The sequence below is a fragment of the Lepidochelys olivacea genome (genome assembly GCF_965140295.1).
Source record: "Lepidochelys olivacea isolate rLepOli2 genome assembly, chromosome: 2".
NCBI classification, from domain to species: Eukaryota; Metazoa; Chordata; order Testudines; family Cheloniidae; genus Lepidochelys; species Lepidochelys olivacea.
The window spans coordinates 41454518-41472180 of NC_140412.1; the positions used below are offsets into that span (position 1 = coordinate 41454518).

The 17663-nt window shown below is 41.7% G+C and overlaps 1 protein-coding gene across 2 annotated transcripts in view; it reads right to left on the reverse strand.

Moving 5' to 3' along the window:
• POP1 (POP1 homolog, ribonuclease P/MRP subunit) overlaps positions 1–17663 on the reverse strand; it is a 41464-nt gene that overhangs the window by 18641 nt on the left and 5160 nt on the right. For both annotated transcript variants that reach the window (XM_084620617.1, XM_084620616.1), the window contains exons 4-11: positions 14996–15171; positions 13475–13723; positions 11556–11643; positions 9024–9211; positions 5997–6247; positions 5757–5850; positions 4393–4504; positions 3570–3689 (exon numbers count right to left, since the gene is read on the reverse strand). In XM_084620617.1, coding sequence (XP_084476743.1) covers positions 3570–3689; positions 4393–4504; positions 5757–5850; positions 5997–6247; positions 9024–9211; positions 11556–11643; positions 13475–13723; positions 14996–15171 — 1278 coding nt within the window. The remainder of the gene's footprint in view (positions 1–3569; positions 3690–4392; positions 4505–5756; positions 5851–5996; positions 6248–9023; positions 9212–11555; positions 11644–13474; positions 13724–14995; positions 15172–17663) is intronic.

Here is a 17663-nt window from a genome sequence, read left to right on the forward strand (position 1 = left end):
AAAAAAAAAAAAACCAAAAACTTCAGTTTATGGTTCATTAGATCAAAAAAACCTCTTTTAAAGTGCCATTGAGTTATATTTCTTACACAGATGCATTCAGAAATTTTCTTGTAGGGTTTCTATTAAAATTAAATTGGAGTTACATATGCAGTCACATTTATACAGCATTAAAGATGTGCATGAAGTCTGGAAGGCAATAAAATAACTGGTCAAGTGAAACACGGCCTAACAGCTCGATGGCATCTCTCTGCCTGTAGCACAATAAGCTTTTCAGAATCCATGCTATCAATTCCAAAGTTTCAGGGAATCCTGTAGGTATCAACAGGAAGAACCCTACTGATTTTGGTGATAACTGGAAAACTCTGATTTACAATAAAACCAGGTGATTGGCCTTTGATATCACAGTCCCACTAGGTGCTTCTGGATGCTGAGGAGAGGAATTAGGGGATCACAGAGTCTCTGGCCTAGGTGGGGTGGGGGATTGAGGATCTTAGAACGGGGGGAGAAGGGAATGGATTCATGGCCCCGGCCTGAGGGGAGGAGGGCATGGGGGCTCAGAAGGTTAGATGTAGAGCTGGTTGTAAGTTTCTGAGGGAATGTTTTTCTGTTGGAAAATGCTGATTTGTCAACGTGGAGATGGTCCATGGGAAGGTGTCTATTTTGACAAATTTTGGACACCAAATTGGCTGGCCTGGCTTCCTGCTAGCCTGCTAGCAAGCTAGCCAGCCAGCCAACCCAGAGCCTCTGGCGCATGCTGCAATGAGCTCAGCCTATAGAAGCAACGAAACATGCCCCTTTCTAATGGTAGCAGTAGTAATAAATAGAAAGGCAAGATCCAAGCCCCAAGGAGAGCATAAACTAACTTAAGTAGAACACAATTGACAATATATGTTGTTTGTGTGCAAACAGAACATATAAGATGCTGTATTTTGATAGGACTGGATTATGTTCTGTATTCTTTTCCATCACACACACATAACATTCTTATTTTGAAGAATTATTAAAGACTTCCCTGAAAGAGGTGGGGAGTCCAGCAACTATAACCCCAAACATGTATTTTCTAAAAAAGAGTGAATGAGTTCGTGGGAGGATTTGGATTGTCCACAGCAGATACCTCTATTTCAGTAAGAAGCCCAGTTCTTGATAAGGGAGGCCCACCATGGCCCAAAAAAAGGTAGCAAGGAGTACCCATAGGTGCTGCAGAGAAAAGCTCTTCAGCATCTACAGGGTAGGGTTGGCATAGTAGCAATGGCCCCTACAGCTATTTTGGGGTAAGGATCAGCAGCTCCCTCCCTAACCCAATCATAAAATATCAGGGTTAGAAGGGACCTCAGGAGGTCATCTAGTCCAACCCCCTGCTCAAAGCAGGACCAATCCCCAATTTTTGCCCCAGATCCCTAAATGGCCTCCTCAAGGATTGAACTCACAACCCTGGGTTTAGCAGGCCAATGCTCAAACCACTGAGCTATCCCTCCCCCCACATCTAGCCAACAACTGGTGGAGGAGGCAGGAGGAATACGAGTGACTATTACTTCAGTCTTGAGTTACCCAGACAGAGGAATAGGAATCTCTGGGGTGTCCCTTTCATAGGCACAAAAGGCAAGCAAACAGAGGCTGCAAACAGCCCCTCATATCTGCCTGTCTATGGAGTGTGCTTGTCCCAGTCATTCAGGATGGGGAGCAGGAAAGCAACCACCATTTTCACTGCCTAGCATTGAATATTCCCCATTCCCTCCTTACTGCTACTGGCAGGGCTGCCACTGGCCTCTTCGTCCCTTGCTGGGATGACCTTTCTGTCTTCTCCCAAGAAAAGATGGCTGTATCTGACCACTCTCTGTTCCCCAGCCTACTCCCCTTTATTGGCATGAAATTGTTTATGTGGCTATAGGGTAGGTAGTGAAATCTTTTGAGCATGGTCGGAGAGGGGGAGGGGAGGGAGGAATCAAAAGGGCTTACCAGATACAGCCTACCTTCTCAGCAGATCAAGGACAATCCCCAACAGGGGACAGAGGCCAACTGCATTAAAAAATGGGTGGGGAAAATAAAGCTTGGAGCAAGGAAAGCAGCATCTGTTTTCCTGACTGCCTACGTGACAGTGGCTTTTTTGGGAAGGAGCTGGCTCCCCTACCAGCGAGGTGAAGAGGACTAGGGGCCTTTCTTCTGTCTCCTTTCCAATTTGTGGGTGCTCCTTAACGCTTCACATTATTGCTGGTCCCTGACTCTCCTTCCTGGGCAGGGGTGGGCTCTAGTTCTAGTCTCCCTTACCTTGTAACTGATGAACTTCTCTTCAGAAGTAGGACTGTGTCCCACTGCTCCTGCCATCTGGAGAGCACCCTCTCAGACATTGTCAGCAAGATGCAAGACTTATTCCTGGTGACAGGCATGATGGTTGAGTGGCCTCTCAGAACGACTAAATCCCTTGCTCTTCCAAACCAATTTTTTGTTAATTGATCCATATTGGGTTATAGCAGACCTGGTTTCACTTTTTAAAATACAGTAAGGGTCAGGGATACAGCAACATATCAAAAAGGGCCGTGAATGAAAAGAAGGTGGACAAAATGGTGCATGAGGTAGACTGTTCCAGGCACATGAGGTAGAAAGGAAGACCAATACAAAGGGGAGGCTTGTGGAATGAAGACAGCAGACATATAGGTAGGAAGGAGTTTTGTACAGCACTGACAGGAGCCAGATGAAGATTGAATTTTCCATGGAAGGTTTGTGGATGGAACAGGTAACAGTCTAAGTGACAGGAAGGGAAGATTGTTTTAGCAATATTCTGGAGGAAGTCCATCAAAGAAAAGATTTCCAAGTCTCTGGGGCCTTATAGGTTTTCCTATTCTCTGCTATTAGCTAGAATACTGCTATGTTCCCCTAAGTGGGCTGAACAACCATGGGAATATTTTATTATTCCTTAACTCAAAATGCCTACATATTACTAAACTTATATAGTTCCTATTGTATGCAACTGCATGCACTTTGAGATACTCAGATTAGTCTATTCTGGACTACTGTGTCATCATTTTAATAATCTAATGTATCTGTCTTCACAAATTTATCAAGTTTGCTTTTCCTGTCTGCCTTCACTAACTCCCCTTTCTCAAGTAATAAGCTTTTGCAGTTGAGTTTTAACCTCCAGCATACAGGGAGTTTAAAGTGGAAACACTAGATCTTTTCCTGTACAGATACAAGCAGTGCCACTATGATCAAAGCAGAACAGAAACTGACAGCATTGCATCTTAACTTTTAGCACCTGGTTGGCCTTGCCAGGATTCGAACCTGGATCATCTGTATGGTTAGACAGAGGCTTCCCTTGAGCACAAGACCAGCTTTGGTGCAAGTTCCTTCCTTACAACTGCTATCCTTAAAGCTACAAAGTTTTCAAGCAGTTTCTGTTCTTACATGCAGCTAAAAAAGCAAAGGAAGTGTTTGGAATTTGAGTGTCATCAGGAAAGAATGACAACATGCAATACGCAGAAGGGTAGACTAAGTGGAAATAACGAAGTGCAGGGGAGAAATTGGATCTCTTACCCTATCCTGTTTTATTATAGTCACAATATTAAGCACTTTACCTTGATATTTTTCTGGATTTGGCATTGCTTTTGACCTCTTTTTTGGCAAATTCACTCGAGGATCCCCAACAGTCAGGCCCAGTATTGTACCTGCTGCAATTTCTGATGGAGAGCTTATCCCTTTAAAACACACAAATGCACATCACTGTGAAACAGACATTACCAACAGGAAAAAACAATGGACTGAAACAGTCTTCTCTGTATTCTTTACTGGATACATTTTTCCCTTGGGATCGGATGCCTTTGCAAGCCTGAGAGGCACCATACAGTTTTATATATATTTTTGAAGAATCACTAATAGTCACCCAGTATTGTGGAGACAACAGTAGCAATGTTAATTAAGGTTACATCAAGATTTGTACTTAGTGCAGAAATGAAGTCACTGTTTCACACTTTAATGACTAAATTTATTCTCCAGTTTTGGCATAGTAATTCTCTGGAGGACAAATGAATTTTCCATGTGCTGCTTTCTTTTTTTTTTTAATATACAAAAGGCCAATCAACTTTTTCAGAGGAAATAAAAGTCACAAGACTCTTTTCTACAGCAATTAGAAGCATTAGTTGTGTACTATATCAGTTATTAAATTGTATCATAGTTTGAAGAGTTTCATAGAATATCAGGGTTGGAAGGGACCTCAGGAGGTCATCTAGTCCAACCCCCTGCTCAAAGCAGGACCAATCCCAAATTTTTGCCCCAGATCCCTAAATGGCCCCCTCAAGGATTGAACTCACAACCCTGGGTTTAGCAGGCCAATGCTCAAACCACTGAGCTGTCCCTCCCCCTATGTTCTATGTTTCCTTCCTCAAATCCCCTACTATATACCTTGCAACAACTTGAAGATGGCTTCTTGACGTTGATGAAGAGACACCTTCTCAGAATTCTTGCAGTTTTCTACCCACCAATTGTTAAGTTCTGTTTCTGCATCTGCCATCACCTGGAAAACAATGATTTCCTGTGAGGGAGACTAAGTGGCCCTTGAAGTGTTTTGTAGATCCAAATTCAGACTTAATGTATATGTACATCAGATATGGTCACAAAACATACTTTTCCCCCTCCTTAAATTTTGAATGGAAACTCCATTTTTACTGACATCTAAACTGGAAATTGTCATTTAATTCCTATAATACTGCATTTTTCCAGTCTTCCTTCAGCAAAAAAATGGCCAGCTTAATTCTTCGACCCAAAACTGAAGAACTAACAGCCTACAGTGTTTCTCAGCCTTTTTAGGTTAGCAAACCTTTATTCATGTCAGATTTATGACCCCCTTATGTTTACTATAAAAAAAAGTATGTTAAAAATATGAGAAAAACAGTAAGCCTGTGTGTATGTTTCAAGAAACTACTAGACCTTAAAAGGGTAAGGGTGTGCATGAAAAACAGATTTTTTGCTTTAGATTGTAACACAAATTTTCAATGACTTGCACACCCTTTGATTACCTTTCATGACCTCCTCTAGGGGTGGTAACCTGCTGGTTAAGAAACATTAGTCTACAGTATGCCAGAGTGAACCTCAAATCTGCCTGCCATCTCATGTCAAGGTTCCTTCCCCACTCTGAACTCTAGGGTACAGATGTGGGGACCTGCATGAAAGACCCCTAAGCTTATTCTTACCAGCTTAGTTAAAAACTTCCTCAAGGTACAAACTTTGCCTTGTCCTTGAGCCTTATGCTGCCACCACCAAGCATGTTAAACAAAGAACAGGGAAAGAGCCCACTTGGAGACCTCTTCCCCCCCAAAAAATATCCCCCCCACGCCCTACACCCCCTTTCCTGGGGAAGGCTTGATAAAAATCCTCACCAATTTGCATAGGTGAACACAGACCCAAACCCTTGGATCTTAAGAACAATGAAAAAGCAATCAGGTTCTTAACTATTCTGAAAACTTGAGTGCTTACTCCAAAGCAATGCAGTTTTGTTGACTTTATTTTTTTTAACTCTTGATTTCTTCAGGAACCCCCAAATCAGACACCTTAATGGAAAGTATACTTTAGTCAAATACAAGTTATTGGGCTCAATACAGGGGTAGTAACTGGATGAAATGTAATGACCTGTGATAGGAGGGAGGTCAGACTAGACAATTTAACAGTCCCTTCTGGTCTTAAAAAGTCTGTAAGTATGAATTATTGGTATTACTATTCTAGTAGTATAGCTTGTGCATCACAAGACAAGTAAATTGCTGATTCCTTACAGTTTGGATAGGAGCAGTTTTCAGTGCTTCTGTAAGGACACAGTGCGAGAGTGGGCCAATCAACCGATATCTGAGAATCTCCATGGTCAAATCACTGAGAAACATAAAAATACAAAAGTGAAACTAAGTGTTCATTCATGCAGTTTGTATGAATGGCACATCAGTCAATAGGATTTTAAATCAGAGATTCTAGCTAATTTCAAGTTCTAAGGTTAATAATTTCTGGTACTACGAACGTACCTGATCACAATGCCAGTAGTTTGTGATGTCCAGCAGTATGACTGAAGTGGAACTCTGGTTCCATCGCCAATGATTTTTTCCACTGGCACAGCTGTTTCTCCTTCATTGTCTTCCCTCTTCCTTTTCCTGCCAACACACATAGCTACATCTGTTTGTTTTTCTTCTTGAAGCAGTGTGACAACTGGTTCAGGAGAACAGGTTTCTACAGGCTCTGAACACTGACAGACTGCTTTTAGCTCAGTCAGTATTTCCTAAGGGGGAAAAAAAAAATTGATATTGAGTTCGCATTCGCAAAATTAGAGATTTATTTGTAAGATACAGATCTAAGATACAATTTTAGAATTATGTTGTGCTGCTTTACCTTTCCTATACAGGCTAGATTCACAAGAGGTACCTCACGGCCATTTTACGTGTCCAAATCCCAGAATCAGGCCCCACTGGAATTCATAAAGCCCCTGCTCAGCTGCCCTCAAACCCTGTAGGCTCTTAAACCTCACTTGGTGCTGCCTACATTTTTTCAGTGAAAGTTCCCTGGGGACCTATGGTTCTGCCTCTCAGCAAGTGCACTGCAGAGCCACACAGGCGTCCAGATACCTAAGCTTCATAGCAATACACAAACCGAGAGAAGACAGGTGTTCTTCCACCTAACTTGCCTGCGGGGCCTGATCTGGAAGCATGTTCTCTACAGCAGCCTGATCCAGCAGGCGAGGTGTGAAGCATACATAAAATGCTGGGTTGGGGGCAAGAAAGATGACAACCACCATCATAATGTTTAGCCCAGTGGTTAGGGTACCGATGTGGGAGACCCCTGGTTCAAGTCTCCTCTCCACCAGAGGGGGAAAAAGGGGATATGAACTGGGATCGGCCACCACTAAGGTAAGCACCTTAGCCACTGGGCTGTGAGATAGTCTGATGTGGGACTCCCCGTCTCTCTTGTTGAAACTGTTCCAGTCTGGATAAATAAATAAACCGCTCTTTTTTCCCTCTGCAGTAAGCATGAGAGCGGCTCGACAGACTGGTGGCTAGAACATTCCTTTGAGAGGTGAAAGATCCAGGATCCAGTCCCCCTGCTCCAATGACTTTTTGGACAAAGAATGTGCGCTAATTACAGAATTTTAAGTTATGTAGTTAAATATCAGACCACAAAAAAATCTACAATAAAGATGTTCCAAGCTCAGCTTGTTACAGAGGCGGGGAAAAACAACCACTACTTCAAGCATACAATTAACCACTGCATTACGAGATGCTGCAACAAGACAGAGGGAATAGAGAAAATAATTCTAGTAAGAACTTAGTTTTTGTGCAAGATCAGCAACATTTATAATTCGTAATAATAGGGTAGTAATTATAGGGTTTTCAGGACCTGAGTCAAATGTTTAATTAAGAAAGTCAATTTAATTAAGGTTGTTTTTAAACCTCACACTTCAAACAAACAAAAAAACCGAATTTAGTTTGTTTTTATGGCTTTTGTTCAACAGCAAACACATCTATAAGATTAATGTATTATACTTCCCTCAAGTACTACACAATACGAAAATTGAGATTAGAATGTAAATTAAGTCAAACCAAGGAGTTAAAATACAAATTACAATTGATTAACTAAAAAGAAAACAACTTGAGATCAACAACTGGTAAAATCATTGCATGAGCACAGTCAGCAATCAAATCACAAGTTAACATAACACCAATGATTAGACTGACTTAGCCATTTACCTCTATGTAGTTTACTTAGCCGTTTACATTCTCCTTTCTGGAAACAACGGGGTTAAGTTTAGAATATTTATGAACCCAAGATACCACAGATCATTAGAGGTTAAGATTTGCATTGAACCTATACTATGGGCTAACACACACGCAGGTTATTACTATGGCTCATCCACCTCCCCGCCCCCCCCCCCCCCCACACACACACTCTACAAACGCTAGGACAAGTCTTTCCTGGCAGGTGTCTCGGAACAGATATTCAAATATCCTGTTGAGGAAATAAAGAATGAAGTTACTTAGAAAAAGGATCTGCTGTCTGGTTTGTGTGCTGTCTGGATCTTTAAAGTCAGTCAGGAACTGCAGTTTGGGGAACCAGATGATGTCTTCTAGCTCAGGTACCATATTGCTAATGGGCTTTCTCCTCCAGTCAACTGGCTGGTCTGTGATGTTTGCCTACTTCCCTTGGGAGGGAAACTAGAAGTATCAGTCATCTGGTTTTTGTCATGGTGATCTTGGAAGGAACACATTGCTTCCACATTTACCTGGTCTTTTAAGGGTGAAATGCAGGCTTATCCACAGGACCTCCCCAGCAATCTTCTGATTTGAATCAGGGTAACACAAAAGTTTCACACCCCAACTGCATTGTCCAATCCTGGTCAAGTGAGGTCAATCTGACCTTTGATCCATTCTTGCAGCCCTTCTGCCTTGGGTACTGGTTCTTTGTCACAGCCACAAGTTCAGATGCTCTCTCAACAGGAAATTACTACACCACCAAAAAGATCCTGACTCCCTTTATTTGAGTCAAGGGCTAGGGCTCCCAAATGGCTTCTTGGCCATTTCCCTGCTCATGACTTATGATCCATTGTTCTTTTGACTTAGAAAAATTGTTCCCTACCTATTCACCCATCTCATGCTTACACTTTCTCAAGGCCCAAGACCTCATGACCACAGAAAGAAAGTATAGAACTGTCATCCTGTCCGGGAAACAGTGTGAAAGTTTATTTCACTATCAAAGCTCAAAGCCCAAGCTGCTTCAAAAGCTACTTATTAAATCCCATTAATGTAAACTTACTAAAAAACATAGCAAATGAAAATTTATACGTAATGTCTACATTACTAGAGGCCTCTGTGTCTTACAGGATGCAAGAAGAAACTGGAAATTGTTTTACTTTTTCTGTAGGCCCATGTACCACACTCAGCTTTCCCAAATCCATCAGAAAATTATTGCATTTCAGATTTCCTGAAGAGAAAATTTCAGAGAGATATAAGAAGCTTAAAGTTCAAACTATGAAGGGGAAAAAAAAAAAAAAAAATCAGATATACCTGCTTAAGGGATGGATGTGTCCAGATCCACAGCTGTCTAGTTTCAGAAGTAATACAAGAACCATCCTGGGGTTTCCAAATGAAAGTAATAGGACCAAGCACCTCCTCAGGGTAGCGATCTGCACGGTAAAGGACCAGAGAGCCCTGGAGCCTTCCAGACAGACAAGGCACGGCTGCAAAAGTTGGTCCTGGGGGGAAAAAGGAAAAAAAAAAAAATACACATAAAAAGATTCAGAAACATCTTCTGTTTCAAAACCTTTCTACAAATGGACCACCAGTAAGAAGCTTCAGAGTAACAGCGTTGTTCGTCTGTCTTCGCAAAAAGAAAATGAGTACTTGTGGCACCTTAGAGACTAACCAATTTATCTGAGCATGAGCTTTCGTGAGCTACAGCTCACTTCATCGGATGCATACCGTGGAAACTGCAGAAGACATTATATACACACAGAGACCATGAAACAATACCTCCTCCCACCCCACTGTCCTGCTGGTAATAGCTTATCTAAAGTGATCATCAAGTTGGGCCATTTCCAGCACAAATCCAAGTTTTCTCACCCTCCGCCCCCCCCCCCCCACTCACTCTCCTGCTGGTAATAGCCCATCCAAAGTGACCACTCTCTTCACAATGTGTATGATAATCAAGGTGGGCCATTTCCTGCACAAATCCAGGTTCTCTCACACCCTCACCCCCCTCCAAAAAACCACACACACAAACTCACTCTCCTGCTGGTAATAGCTTATCCAAAGTGACCACTCTCCCTACAATGTGCATGGTAATCAAGGTGGGCCATTTCCAGCACAAATCCAGGCTCTCACCCCCCCCCCCCCCCCCGGAAACACACACACACACACTCTCTCTCCTGCTGGCAATAGCTCATCCAAACTGACCACTCTCCAAGTTTAAATCCAAGTTTAACCAGACCGTCTGGGGGGGGGGGGGGTAGGAAAAAACAAGGGGAAATAGGCTACCTTGCATAATGACTTAGCCACTCCCAGTCTCTATTTAAGCCTAAATTAATAGTATCCAACCTACTACAGGACAGGCCTAACAAAGAAAATAACAGAACGCCACTAGCCGTCACCTTCAGCCCCCAACTAAAACCCCTCCAACGCATTATTAAGGATCTACAACCTATCCTGAAGGATGACCCAACACTCTCACAAATCTTGGGAGACAGGCCAGTCCTTGCCTACAGACAGCCCCGCAACCTGAAGCAAATACTCACCAACAACCACATACCACACAACAGAACCACTAACCCACGAACCTATCCTTGCAACAAAGCCCGTTGCCAACTGTGCCCACATATCTATTCAGGGGACACCATCAAAGGGCCTAATAACATCAGCCACACTATCAGAGGTTCGTTCACCTGCACATCCACCAATGTGATATATGCCATCATCATGTGCCAGCAATGCCCCTCTGCCATTTACATTGGTCAAACTGGACAGTCTCTACGTAAAAGAATGGACACAAATCAGATGTCAAGAATTATAACATTCATAAACCAGTCGGAGAACACTTCAATCTCTCTGGTCACGCAATCACAGACATGAAGGTCGCTATCTTACAACAAAAAAAAACTTCAAATCCAGACTCCAGAGAGAAACTGCTGAATTGGAATTCATTTGCAAATTAGATACTATTAATTTAGGCTTAAATAGAGACTGAGAGTGGCTAAGTCATTATGCAAGGTAGCCTATTTCCCCTTGTTTTTTCCTAACCCCCCACCCCAGACGTTCTGGTTAAACTTGGATTTAAACTTGGAGAGCGGTCAGTTTGGATGAGCTATTGCCAGCAGGAGAGTGAGTTTGTGTGTGTGTGTTTGTTTCCGGGGGGCAGGGGGGTAAGAAAGCCTGGATTTGTGCTGGAAATGGCCCACCTTGATTATCATGCACATTGTGAAGAGAGTGGTCACTTTGGATGGGCTATTACCAGCAGGAGAGTGAGTTTGTGTGTGAGGGGGGCGAAGGGTGAGAAAACTTGGATTTGTGCTGGAAATGGCCCAACTTGATGATCACTTTAGATAAGCTATTACCAGCAGGACAGTGGGGTGGGAGAGGTATTGTTTCATGGTCTCTGTGTGTATATAATGTCTTCTGCAGTTTCCACGGTATGCATCCGATGAAGTGAGCTGTAGCTCACGAAAGCTCATGCTCAAATAAATTGGTTAGTCTCTAAGGTGCCACAAGTACTCCTTTTCTTTTTTCAGTAAGAAGCTGTAACCCAAAAGACCTGATCCTGGTGAAAAAAGACATTAAAACTCTCCCCCAACTGACACCCGAGATTCTAACAAGAATCTTGAAAGCTATCCCAGCTCTAGTACCCACTACTTTCCACCAATCATCTCCTCAGAAAGATTTTTCAAGTACTTAATATAACCAGAGCTCTGTAGTAGCTTTGTTATAAGTATTCAGTTTATTCAGACTGTACTGTATTTTTGTACTGCATTTTTCTGCACCATGAGTCCAATTTTAGTCTCTATTTTGAAGCCTAGTTTCATTTTAAAATATTTATGGAAGTTTTACCTGTATCTATACTACACATCCGAGCAAGCACCTTCAGAAGCTCTCTCTCTTTTCCATTCAGCTCCAGGCAACAGTAATATGATAAATCCTGAAACAACAGAAGATACTGAAGTTAGAATAGGTTTAAAAACAAACTCTGATAAGGAGATGCTAAATAGATAACTTTCCAAGACTTTGATCAGACACGAGAGCTTAAATAACTTTAATATTAAAGTCAAAGACACATAGTAATTTGAATTTTGCTTGCTCTGTATTGTTTATTTAAAGTAAAGGTTTGACCTCCTTTGCTAATTGCCAGTTTTGATTCGGCAAGCATTTCTTATGTAAGGCACAGATTGTTGGTCTGAGGTTAGACAGAGGAAACAAATTCGGTAACAATGTTTGCCATTGAGAACACCCTGTTTGAGATGCTGTCTTGGGGATTAGAGTTTCCTAGCTTACATATAGGGAAAAGTATTTGAATACAAAACCTTTCAAGTATAAAGAAAAGGAGTACTTGTGGCACCTTAGAGACTAACAAATTTATTTGAGCATAAGCTTTTATGAGCTACAGCTCACTTCATCGGATGCATGCAGTGGAAAATACAAGGGGGAGATTTTATATATACAACATGAAACAATGGGTGTTACCATACACACTATAAGGAGAGTGATCAGTTAAGGTGAGCTATTACCAGCAGGAGAGAAAAAAAACACCTTTTGTAGTGATAATCAAGGTGGGCCATTTCCAGCAGTTGACAAGAACGTCTGAGGAACAGTGTGGGGGTGGGGAGAAACAAGCATGGGGAAATAGTTTTACTTTGTGTAATGACACATTCATTCCCAGTCTTTATTCAAGCCTAATTTAATGGTGTCCAGTTTGCAAATTAATTCCAATTCAGCAGTCTCTCGTTGGAGTCTGTTTTTGAAGTTTTTTGTTGAAGAATTGCCACTTTTAGGTCTGTAAATCGAGTGACCAGAGATTGAAGTGTTCTCCAGCTGGTTTTTGAATGTTATAATTCTTGACATCTGATTTGTGTCCATTTATTCTTTTACGTAGAGACTGTCCGGTTTGGCCAACGTACATGGCAGAGGGGCATTGCTGGCACATGATGGCATACATCACGTTGGTAGATGTGCAGGTGAATGACCCTCTGATAGTGTGGCTGATGTTATTAGGCCTTATGATGGTGTCTTCAATCTCTCTGGTCACTCGATTAGACCTAAAAGTGGCAATTCTTCAACAAAAAACTTCAAAAACAGACTCCAACAAGAGACTGCTGAATTGGAATTAATTTGCAAACTGGACACCATTAAATTAGGCTTGAATAAAGACTGGGAATGAATGTGTCATTACACAAAGTAAGACTATTTCCCCATGCTTGTTTTTCCCCACCCCGCTACTGTTCCTCACATGTTCTTGTCAACTGCTGGAAATGGCCCACCTTGAGCACCACTACAAAAGGTTTTTTTCTTCTCCTGCTGGGAATAGCTCACCTTAACTGATCACTCTCATTATAGTGTGTATGGTAACACCCATTTTCGCATGTTCTGTGTCTATAAAATCTCCCCCCTGTATTTTCCACTGCATGCATCCGATGAAGCGAGCTGTAGCTCAAGAAAGCTTATGCTCAAATAAATTTGTTAGTCTAAGGTGCCATAAGTACTCCTTTTCTTTTTGTGGATACAGATTAACACGGTTGCTACTCTGAAACCTTTCAAGTATAGTTAAACATTCCCTGCAAAGGTTTGTTTGCCTCAGTCTCTTTCCGCCCAATCATTCTCTACCTCAGACATTTCATAACATCAAAAATTAATAGCTAGTAAATCATTATACATGCTTCCCTTCAAGAGTGCTCTAATGAGACATCTATTATAATTTAAAGGTAAACTGCTTAATTATCTAGGCAAGGTAAGTGAAACTGTTGCAAGCATAATACCTGAAGAAGGCAGTGTTTTGTCATGGCTCGGTAGCAAGCCCTATAGCTCTTAGTTGTGGGTCTGTCTCCTAAGCAGTATCCCCATTTCTTCACCATATGAAATCTCTTTGCATGCCAAATATGTGTTTCCAACCAAATATTCTTCTTCTGCCTGCGATTAAACTCCACCACCAAGTTTACGTGACGCCTTCGAGCTTTTCGGCACTTGTTCTTTGAATGCTCTTTTTTCTGATGCACAGCTTTCTCTGCCTGTGTTTTCAGAATGGAAGATATTTTCAGTGGCAAGCTTGAAAGCACAAGTAAGTTTCTATAGAAGAGAATGGCTGTTCTGGATTAGAAGACACTGAACACTGCTAAAACATTTATAGCTTAAACATATGGTATAATTTATTGTTCATAATTAAGATTTTTTTTTTAATTTTGGGGAGAGAAATCTCAAATTTACACACTTACAAAAAACCCAAAGCCTGTTATTCTTCACCTAAGAACACAGAGGTTAAAATTTTACAATTTTATCAGCAAAAAATGAGTTTGTTTGCCTGTTGTCCAAATTTCTACACAAAAATCAAAATATACTACATATTGATAATATAAAGGCTGGAAAGACAGAGGGTGTTGAGAATCAGTCCTCAAGTGCACCAGCAGAGTTGAATAGAGAGTCCTGCACTATTCATGACTGCTGCCAGTGTTTATTACAGCTCACTCTCAGGAAAACCTGCAGACAGGCGAATTTTAGCCTTTGCAAGTAGACACTGGTCTCTTCAGACAAGTGGCTGACAGCTGTTAGCACCCATAATTAATTTTACTGTATATCAGACTACATGGGATGTCAGAGGTAGATTTAAGGATACTGCGTGCCCTCGTCCTTTTCCTAAAGATTTATGACTAGCAGTATACCAATAAGTCATAATCTTTAAGGATAAACTGAAGAGAACCTGAATTGCCAGAGGGGTATCACTGAAGTTTGATACCCAAGTCACTTCATTTGATTAAAAAGACATGGAACTGAGTTTTTTCCTTTTTGACTCCAGTAGGAGTAAGTCTTAAAGTTTAAGTATCCGAATATATAGGTTAAAGGCATAAGTCACATTAGAGTACACTAAAGGCCACACCATACAGAATAATACAAAATAATAAATTAGTATAAGCATTTGTATTTTGGGAAAAATTACTTGAAATTATATTCAGAATCTTTGCAGTGACGAGATCTTTTGATTTCAGAACCAGTCATTTTATCAAATACAGATTTGTTTAAGGAAATAATTGACTGCTGTAAAGCAATGGCTGAGGGCTACCATGAGTAAGTATTTCGCTGCCATTTAGTCAGTCACCCTTAAATTACTCAGAATACACATTAGGAATGCTAGGCTCAGCAACAGAAGTAACAACAAATTTAAGGAACCATGCACACACTAAAAGCAGGAAGGGAAAACAGACATAAAACATACTTCAAAAATAACTGAACGATGCAGTTTAGAGACCAGTCATATTTAGATACCAAATGCTATAAGTGAATTGTACCTCTTTTCTGGCAATCTCACGGAGCCGTCTAGGTAGGCGTTTAATATTGTGACTCATGGCTCGTCTTCGCATGTGCCTAGGCAGAGTCTGAAAGACTAATGAATTGGAAGACTTCTGTGTAACTGCCTTCAACATAACACTGATTTCAGCAGCACGGGCTTGAGCAAAGGTAGATGCTGAAATGAAAAAAACATGCAGAGGTGATATAATGGAAACAGAATTAAATGAGAGGCTCGCCTTTTGCTTAACTTTGTTTTATAATACAAGCCAATACAAAAGTTTTGCAGCAATAAAGTTTGCAATTTTAAAATTGAGTAACTATGGAATTATAGTATATTGCTGCTATAACTCCCTAATGACTCTTACAATATTAACTTTTGTTTTGTTTAGTAAACTACTCAAATAGTTGTACCCTATTACTGAAATAATTTAAGTTATTTAGGTATTTTGATGCTCTCAGCAGAAACCAAACAGTCATGCAGCACATGATTCTAAAAGCCTTGCTGAATATTCTCCTTAGATCACATTTAATTTAACTGAAAATAGAATTTATATAATTTGTTTTGAGTGTTCAAAGCTGGAAAAAAAACTATTGGTGGAGATACCATAATTGCTTCCCTTTTGGCCATTGCAGAATGTTTACAAATACATTGACAACAATCATGCCTGGATAACTGACAGAATTGATTTTAAAGTTTACCAATTGATACAGTATTGCCAAATCATGTAAATTAGTACGTTTTATTTGCCCCTTTGCTTCCACATAGGAGGGCTTTTCTCCAACTAAAATAGCATTTAATTTATGTGAACATAAGAATGGCCACACTGGGTCAGACCAAAGGTCCACCTAGCCCAGTATCCTGTCTTCCGACAGTGGCCAGTGCCAGGTGCCCCAGAAGGAATGAACAGAGCAGGTAATCATGCACAAAGCCTTGGAAACAAGCAGGGAGAACTGGAGGCCCTGGTGATGTCAAGGAATTATGATGTGATTGGAATAACAGAGACTTGGTGGGATAACTCACATGACTGGAGTACTGTCATGGATGGTTATAAACTGTTCTGGAAGGACAGGCAGGGCAGAAAAGGTGGGGGAGTAGCACTGTACGTAAGGGAGCAGTATGACTGCTCAGAGCTCCAGTATGAAACTGCAGAAAAACCTGAGTGTCTCTGGATTAAGTTTAGAAGTGTGAACAACAGGAGTGATGTAGTGGTGGGAGTCTGCTATAGACCACCGGACCAGGGGGATGAGGTGGATGAGGCTTTCTTCCGGCAGCTCACGGAAGCTACTAGATCGCATGCCCTGGTTCTCATGGGTGACTTTAATTTTCCTGATATCTGCTAGGAGAGCAATACAGCGGTGCATAGACAATCCAGGAAGTTTTTGGAAAGCATAGGGGACAATTTCCTGGTGCAAGTGCTAGAGGAGCCAACTGGGGGGGGAGCTTTTCTTGAACTGCTGCTCATAAACCGGGAAGAATTAGTAGGGGAAGCAAAAGTGGATGGGAATCTGGGAGGCAGTGACCATGAGTTGGTTGAGTGCAGGATCCTGACACAGGGAAGAAAGGTAAGCAGCAGGATACAGACCCTGGACTTCAGGAAAGCAGACTTCGACTCCCTCAGGGAACAGATGGGTAGGATCCCCTGGGGGACTAACATGAAGGGGAAAGGAGTCCAGGAGAGCTGGCTGTATTTCAAGGAATCCCTGCTGAGATTACAGGGACAAACCATCCTGATGTGTCGAAAGAATAGTAAATATGGCAGGCGACCAGCTTGGCTTAACGGTGAAATCCTAGCGGATCTTAAGCATAAAAAAGAAGCTTACAAGAAGTGGAAGGTTGGACATATGACCAGGGAAGAGTGTAAAAATATTGCTCGGGCATGTAGGAATGAAATTAGGAGGGCCAAATCGCACCTGGAGCTGCAGCTAGCAAGAGATGTTAAGAGTAACAAGAAGGGTTTCTTCAGGTATGTTGGCAACAAGAAAAAAGCCAAGGAAAGTGTGGGCCCCTTAATGAATGAGGGAGGCAACCTAGTGACAGAGGATGTGGAAAAAGCTAATGTACTCAATGCTTTTTTTGCCTCTGTCTTCACTAACAAGGTCAGCTCCCAGACTGCTGCGCTGGGCATCACAACATGGGGAATAGATGGCCAACCCTCTGTGGAGAAAGAGCTGGTTAGGGACTATTTAGAAAAGCTGGACGTGCACAAGTCCATGGGGCCGGACGAGTTGCATCCGAGAGTGCTGAAGGAATTGGCGGCTGTGATTGCAGAGCCATTGGCCTTTATCTTTGAAAACTCGTGGCAAATGGGGGAAGTCCCAGATGACTGGAAAAAGGCCAGTCTTTAAAAAAGGGAAGAAGGAGGATCCTGGGAACTACAGGTCAGTCAGCCTCACCTCAGTCCCTGGAAAAATCATGGAGCAGGTCCTCAAGGAATCAATCCTGAAGCACTTACATGAGAGGAAAGTGATCAGGAACAGTCAGCATGGATTCACCAAGGGAAGGTCATGCCTGACTAATCTAATCGCCTTCTATGATGAGATTACTGGTTCTGTGGATGAAGGGAAAGCAGTGGATGTATTGTATCTTGACTTTAGCAAAGCTTTTGACACGGTCTCCCACAGTATTCTTGTCAGCAAGTTAAAGTAGTATGGGCTGGATGAATGCAC